Consider the following 7555-nt stretch of genomic DNA (forward strand, 5'->3'; position numbering starts at 1 on the left):
ATAAGACTAGATATCCTAAAATACATATGATCAATAAAAATATTCTAGAAAAAGCTAAAATTTTTTAGAAGGTAGATCTCGACTTTTACATCAACTCTACCTTCTGTCACTCTACTTGATTCTTCTCGAATAGAGAGTTATGTCTGGTCAAAGTCTTACTAAAAAAAAACTTTCGATTTGACTATTTCGTTTCAGAGCTTAAACAATGAAATTTCTGTTCGATTCAACCTCCTAGAAGGTTGGCCTAAAGTTATATATTTCGAAAAGATATCCAATTTTAGAAAAAAAAGATATCAATCGGGCATTATATGACTAAGTTATGGCCTCTCGAAGTTTGGCATGCGACTCAGCTTTCTGATATGGGGGATCTCACTTCTGAACCCTGTCTAACCCTGTTCGTAGGGGTCAAAGTGTTTCACATTGCGCCTAGTATCCTTCTGGATATCCATAATGACCAAAGTGTTCCACATCGAGTTTAGTAATTTTCTTGGATACTCATAATGGCCAAAGTAATTCCCATCGAGTCTGGCGATCCTTTTGAATACTCGTAATGGCCAAAGTAGTCCACATCGAGTGCGGTGATCCTCCTGGATCATCGTACTCCTCAAATTTATGGATGTAAGTCCATAATACTTTCATAAAGTCATAGTCACCTCTTTATAGATGGTTTAAATGCTTCGATGCATTTTGTTTGATATGCCAAACATATGTCCATTTGTATGTTTTAAATAATCTAACAATAAACATAGAATCAAACTCATCAGAAAAAGGCTCGGGCAAGGAACACCCATTACAAGACTAAGTGAGGAGGCTACAGGATCCTATGACCATTAATCAAGCAAACTGCACTTTTTTTTTTCTTCGGTACAACAGTTTCTCACAACAATCTAGTATGAATATAACCAACAGAGTCAAGAGCAATAAAATAGCATAAAGGTCGGGGGGCAGTATTAGACCATGTCCACAGGATCTCTCATGAATGATAAGCAACAAATGAGGTGATCCAATATGCCGCCTTATTTGCCTCCTGGTATACATGAGCAGCCTAAAAGAAGTGGCACTGTCTCACTAGCCTCTGGATATTCTTGAGTAATGGGTGACCGATGCCCTGTCGCTCTACATCCTGGTGCCACTCGATCAGCATGACTGAGTCTCTTTCTAGAAGGATATTATCAGCTCATAAGATACTCCTCGCATTTGTGATACCCTCCCATGCTGCCCTAAGCTCAATTCCTATAACAGTCATGTCACAAGTGCGCTGCTCGTCTGCAGCAATCAACCTGGAGTGATGATCCCAGATCACAAAACCCGTCCCTCCTTTGTCTCCTCCTGCCGAGCTACTGCCATTGAAGTTTACCTTGAGAAAACCAGGAAGTGAGGGCTCTCAAGTGACAATAGTAACTCTAGGCGCTGTGACAACAGTATGGAAACCCCAAATGTTCCTAGCCCTCCCAGGTGATGTCGTCTTGGTAGATGTGATAATCTCACTCGCATGACGGATGGCATTATCCACCATGGCCTGCAGGGATGCCCTCTCCCTTCAAAGGTACGAGCATTCATGTCCAACCAAATGTGATACGCCCAGTAGGCACAGGTGATACCCCACTCTACAATCCCTGATCTCGCCAAATCCCACAGATGGCGTAGCAGATCCTCCGCCGACCCCACATCACGCGGCATAGGAAATGATGCCCTCCTCCAAACGTGCACCACTCGAGAGCAACCTAGAAAAACATGGTGGATGGACTCCTCCGTGTCAAGGCACTCCTCACACATCAGAGTGGTCCTGACGCCCTTCTAGGCAGCACATTGCGAGTCGGTAGACAACCCCAAGCCACCTTCTAGATAAACAAAGCTACTCAGGTTACCCCATTTTTTAGTGTCATATAGCTATCTGGATAGTCTTATTGCCAGAAACCAAACTTAGAAGCATTAGGATTTGATGGTAAATCTTTTCTCTTGTCTGTCTTTAACTTTTCAATTCAAAGCCATCAACAGACACATGACGTCAAAAGAAGTCATAAAATGGCTATAACAAAGAACTTTGAAATTGTGTTGAGATTAACGTATTTAAAGATGAGCTTTCATCTTTTTTGACCATAAAACGTACCCATTCGGTCAAAATTAAGTTTCCTCTTCAAAGATAAACTCAGGGAATGCCATTTAAGGATAATTATCCAAACAGTGGCTTGTATTGAGTGTAAGAATCTCATGGAAGAGAGCATCTTGTGCTTTTGTCTTCATATTTTAGCATCATTATGAACCAGAAAATAAGGAGGGTTTACCTCTTTAAAATTCAATATCATTTTAGTTTCTCCTAAATGTGAGCTTATACAACTCTTTTGCTACCACAATGGTTATGTGCCTTAGCATGATTTTCTGGCAATACCGACCATGTGATAAAGATTATTCTGCATCAGATACCAAAAACTAAACAAACTCATGCAATTCCCTCGTCTAAAGTTACATATCCATTAAATATACAATGACATTGCCTCTCCTAGTTTATTCAAAATGCTTACTCAAAAGCTCTTATTACCTCTAAACCCTTCTACACTATAGGTTTATGAATAAACTTGACTGGAAATGGTCCAGGGTCTATCAGAACTTGGACCCAAATCATATGTCCCGTATTAAATGCACATTGGCTAGTAAAAAACCTTTAGTTTGGTCAGGGATATATGTTTCCACCAGAACTGAGTCGAGATTGACTGAAATTTCAGTTTTGGTCGGTTACAGTAAACTTTAGCCAGTTTGAACTGGTATAGGAGCCCCAGTTTCCTGAAACTGCCTGAAACTATTATTTCTTGTTAAAAATATGTTAAATGACTGTATATGGAACAATGAAAAAGGTCCTAGAAAGATTCAAGTCATTAAACTAATTGGCTTATTATCTAGATTATGTGCGTCTGTTCATAAAGTGGGGGAGTGATTTTAGGGTCCAACATTTCAGTATTAAAGCATCAACAGGTAGCTCTAGCAAACTGCACTTAACAAGTTCATTTCAGTTAAAGAAGGGATAGAGTCTCATCATGGATATCTGTTTGTGGCTACATTATATCAGCTGCTGCTGTATCATTGAAATGTTACTGAAATCTTCACTGCAAGCGAACAGGCCTCCCAAATTTGTAATGCAAGCAAATCTGATTGACCCCAAACCTTTTGTTTTCTAATCAAATCCTTCTGTGTCATCATAGATCCTGATCAAATCCACCTTCCATTTCATGGGTTATCATAATTATTTTGGACCTCCAGGAACAGATAGTATCTATTTTCTAATCACTTTATATTGTTATCAGGATGGATATCAGGATCCATCTTATTACACGAGCGAACTTTATGTCATGGTTTTGTCATCATTGCACACTGTCCTAACAATTCAAAATATATTGCATACTGTCCTAACCAAACAAAATCAAACAATATAGATGTGTCCATGAAAAGGCCTTTAGTTAGGATAAGGTTAGTAGCTCTAGTAATATAACTAGGTAGACATTGGCAGAGTTTCCCGGACCTTTCAGCTATAGGATCGGGCAAGACTGCTGTCTTCTATTTAAAGGCTTCACTTTAGCTAGACATCCTTTCCACACAAGGACATGGCACAAAAAGCTACTCATTTTAGTGGAACAAAAATTAGATGGTGCAGAGCTAGATAACTACTGATAAAAAATCCATGCCCATACCAAAATTCACAGCAGCTCTGTAAGTATGCCAAATTATGACAAATTATGACAAAAACCTTCCTGATTTTTAAATTGCTAAGCAAACGACTGGATTAGCAAACAAAAAATATTCATATCGAACACCTGTTCTCCCTAAAATTACTTGAGATATAACAGACATAGGAGGCATGTACAACCTTTGAAACTAGAGATTCATATGAACTTTACAAAATAAAGGTATAACAGCTTTACACATCAAATATCACACTTGCATGCTCGAAGTAAATGTCCAGCACTCTAATAAGAAAACCCATGGGCTTTTGGCATTTACAGAGAGCAGAAACACCCAAACCAGTAGCTCATATAACAATTTTCGAGCTTGAAGTAATGAAAGAAACAAATCTGTCTGCATTCATGCACCATGCTACTGGGGGGAAAAAAATGGACGCAAGAAAACCATCAAAAAAGACTGCGAAGAGAACTACACACCAGCAGCCGAGAAGGTGAAGCTTTCAATGCATCAAGATAAATTCGAATACGCAGCGACTGCAGGGAAGATGTCTCTAGCTCTTTCACTTTGACCCGCTGCTTCCCACTCCTAATGTGAGATCAAGATCCTCCACCCCAACCTCGTGAATTCTCTCCCCCACCCAAGGCTTCACCCTCCCATTCTCGAATTCAAACTCCACACAACCTCGTCCCCTGTCAGACATTCCTCCTCCAGGGGCCACAACAGTCTCCGGTATTTGAGCAGCAGGATTGACAAGGTTGAAGGATGGGGATGCTGGGGCTGTCATTTGGAAGCTAAACCACCGGCGGGAATCGACAGTGGAGGCATCAGACTCATCACATTCTGGAATGGTGGCAGGGTGCCCATGGCAGCGACCGCGTGTGGGGCTAGCAGGGGCAGAAGCAGCAAACAGAGGGGGGTGGAATGCAGCATAGTCCCGCTCTGGTTTCCTAAGTTTTGGAGGGCGAGAGGCAGTAGGAGAGGAGAGTGGTGGGGTGACAGGGGCACTGTTGGAGATGCGGAGAGGAGGGAGCGTGGGGAGGTTCCAGAGGAAGGGGAGGAGATAGGAGGGGTTGACACCATGGTTCAAATCCTCGAGACGGGTGGGGCTCGGGAAAGAAGATGATAATGGGCTGGCATGGTAGGAAGGGACGGGACTAGGGAAGGAAGAGGATGGTGGGCTCAGATGGTGGGATGAGGAGCAGGGGCTTATGTTTGCTGACTGCCCCCCGGTCACAGCCTGCGGAGGTGGTGGGGGTGGCTTGCATCCCTGTCAAGATTCAAGCAAAGAGTTACAGCAGCTAAATAGATGAAATAAGAGAAGTGGAAATGGTGAAGTTATGAAGTAGTAAAGTTATTCCTGTTTAGGTGTTGCTGTTGTGATGGTAAGGTAAGGTGCCCATTAGCTTTGTAGGTGAAACAGAGTGTTTCCTCTCTTCTCTGTGAGCCACACAAACACACACAGGGAGGGAGGGAGGGAGATTTTGTTACATGCTATCAGGACAGCAACAGCCTAAAATTAAATGAAATACAATTTGCATTTTTCCTCCTTAACTCTTTGATTTGTTTGGCTTTTGGGTAATGTGGTTTTATGGCTTGAGGGTGTTACACTTTAGATGGGGATACTTTTCTGTGTTCTTGTCATCCTTTTCCTTCTTTTTCTAAAGAAGAAATAGGATGGGAAAAGAAGAGAAGCCAACTTAAAATCAGGTGCTCTTCATGAATGGGAACAAAAGGAAGGGAAGAAAGGGAAGAAAGTTTGCTAGGAAAGGCGCAGATCTGAACAATCCAAATGAAAGAAAAACAGCATCATCTTGGGAGAGATGAGAAAATGCACACCCACAAAGAAGATTGACCCAAAAAAGAAGCAGTCAAAAGAGAAAAGAGAAGCCAAAATTCATTTTTTTTTTTAAATAGCCAAGATCAGAACTTTCAGAAAGAAAACAAAACAAAAACCAATACAAAAATAAGCGAGAGATTCCAAAATTCTTCAAGAAAATCCACATCAAATCTGGCAGAATACTGCATCAAAGATCTCGAAACAAAGTAATTGAAGGAAAAGAAAAGGACTCATCTAAAACAAACTGCAAGAATTGTTCTTCTTTCATAGGAAAAAAGAAGAATCTAAGTGAAATAAATAGAAGAAGGCAAACAACCAAAGATCTAAAAAAAAAAAAAGAACTACTATAGCAGCTCAAGCTGCTCAACTGGTCCCCGTCACTGCTAAAAGATCTACATAATAAAATATCCACTAAAAAAAACCTCATTAAAATAAATCCAAAAAATGAATTTTTAATCAGGTATACTGCCAATAAAGGCATCAATAAGACATCCTATTCCCATTTTCAAAACAAACAAACAAACAAAAAATCTAAATTTAGTTTCTAAAATTTCAAAAAAAAAAAAATTGGGGAGGAAGCTTTTGAGTAAATGGGGAGGAAGTTTTTTAAAACCAATCATAAAACATCACTGAGAACAAATAAACAGGGAATGGAGCAAAGAGATCTACTTTGGCACCAAAATCAAAACTTTAGTACGATCCATTGACCACCAAGTTCTATAATAACCATCCCCGATCTCTCCGAATCAAAACAGACATGGAATCAAAAAAAAAAAAAAAAGTAAAAGCAATTATAGCAGAAGATGGGATCTAAGAGACAGAGAGAGAGAGAGAGAGAGAGAGAGAGAGAGAGAGAGAGAGAGAGCACTAAAGGTGGGAGCTTTTAGTAGCATACCCTTCGGTAGGTGGTGCCATCCTCCTCGACGACCCAGCCGGCCTCGGCGCAGAGGGCCTTGAGGACCTCGTTGTTGTCGCAGTGCTTGGGGAGCTTGTACTTCCCCAGCGTCCTCAGCCCGGAGAATATCTTCGCCGCGATCGCTCGCCGCCGCCGCTCCCTCCGCTTATTGTTCTCCCTCTCCTTCCACGTCGGCAGCCTCCCTCCTCCCGACGTCATCCCTCCCCCCTCACTCTTCCCAATCCCTATAATCTCTCCTCCCTTTCTATATCCGTTTGCCTTCGTTTCAGAAGGATGGAGAAATATTAGAGAGAACAAGGAGAGGAAAGAGGGGTGGGAATTTTTTCTCCCCCTTTTTGGGTGTTTGTTTTCTTCTCTCGTGTCTTTATCTCTCTTTTGGGCTTGGGGAGGGTGGAGTCTTCCCCTGAGAGAGTAGTACGTTTCCTTTATCACATGTCTCTCTCTTACACGGAGGGTATTCGGCGTGGGCTTTGGTTGTAGACCGAGAAAGTTAGTGAGAGATCCTCTCTGGTTTACTGCTAACGTTAGCTTTGTAAAACAGTGGTTTAATCTGTCATTTCCTGTTAGCAAACAGAAGAAATACATAAAGAAACGGAGATTTTTCTCTTTTTATGAGGTCGAAGGAGACGCTCGTGGTCTTTGGTTTGACTGTACGTTACGGGAGCGAGGAAAAGAACAAACGACGGAGGTTGGCATGCGATTGAGAGATTGCGTGGTTCCCAAGATTTTTTTATCAAAATATTTTATAAAAAAATAATTCTAAAAAATATAATATTTTTAAAAATACTTTAGTATATTTTAGTTTAACATTTAATTTTTTATGAAATATCTATTATTTTTTTAATAAATATATATTTTAATAGCTTAAGAATAATTTTTAAAAAAAAGTATTTCAATTTCTAACCGGTAGAAAAGTAAAAAAATAGCTTTTTGTTATAAAATAAAAGATAAAGAAATTGAAAACAATAAAATAAATAAAACAAAAGATGAATAATGCTAGGACGGATCAAAATCTCTTGCCAAAAAAAAATCACTCAATAATTGGGAAGCACCACGTGCGGGTACCCGTGGCGGGCGAATTTGTTGGGGGAGGGGACTTCGGAGCGACTTAAACATAAGTCGTTGAA

The 7555-nt window shown here is 40.5% G+C and overlaps 1 protein-coding gene across 1 annotated transcript; it reads right to left on the reverse strand.

The window, feature by feature from the left end:
* Nucleotides 1–3851: 3851 nt before the first annotated feature.
* Nucleotides 3852–6906, reverse strand: LOC103718950 (protein BZR1 homolog 1-like). The gene is made up of 2 exons (XM_008807966.6): nucleotides 6408–6906; nucleotides 3852–4942 (listed from the first exon to the last, which is right to left on the reverse strand). Exons 1-2 carry the CDS (start codon nucleotides 6624–6626, stop codon nucleotides 4235–4237), a joined length of 927 nt encoding a protein of 308 aa, XP_008806188.4. The 5' UTR covers nucleotides 6627–6906; the 3' UTR covers nucleotides 3852–4234.
* Nucleotides 6907–7555: the final 649 nt, after the last annotated feature.

Source organism: Phoenix dactylifera, chromosome 15, assembly GCF_051530095.1.
Source record: "Phoenix dactylifera cultivar Ajwa chromosome 15, Ajwa_hap1_PhDact_Kaust_v1.1, whole genome shotgun sequence".
NCBI lineage: Eukaryota > Viridiplantae > Streptophyta > Magnoliopsida > Arecales > Arecaceae > Phoenix > Phoenix dactylifera.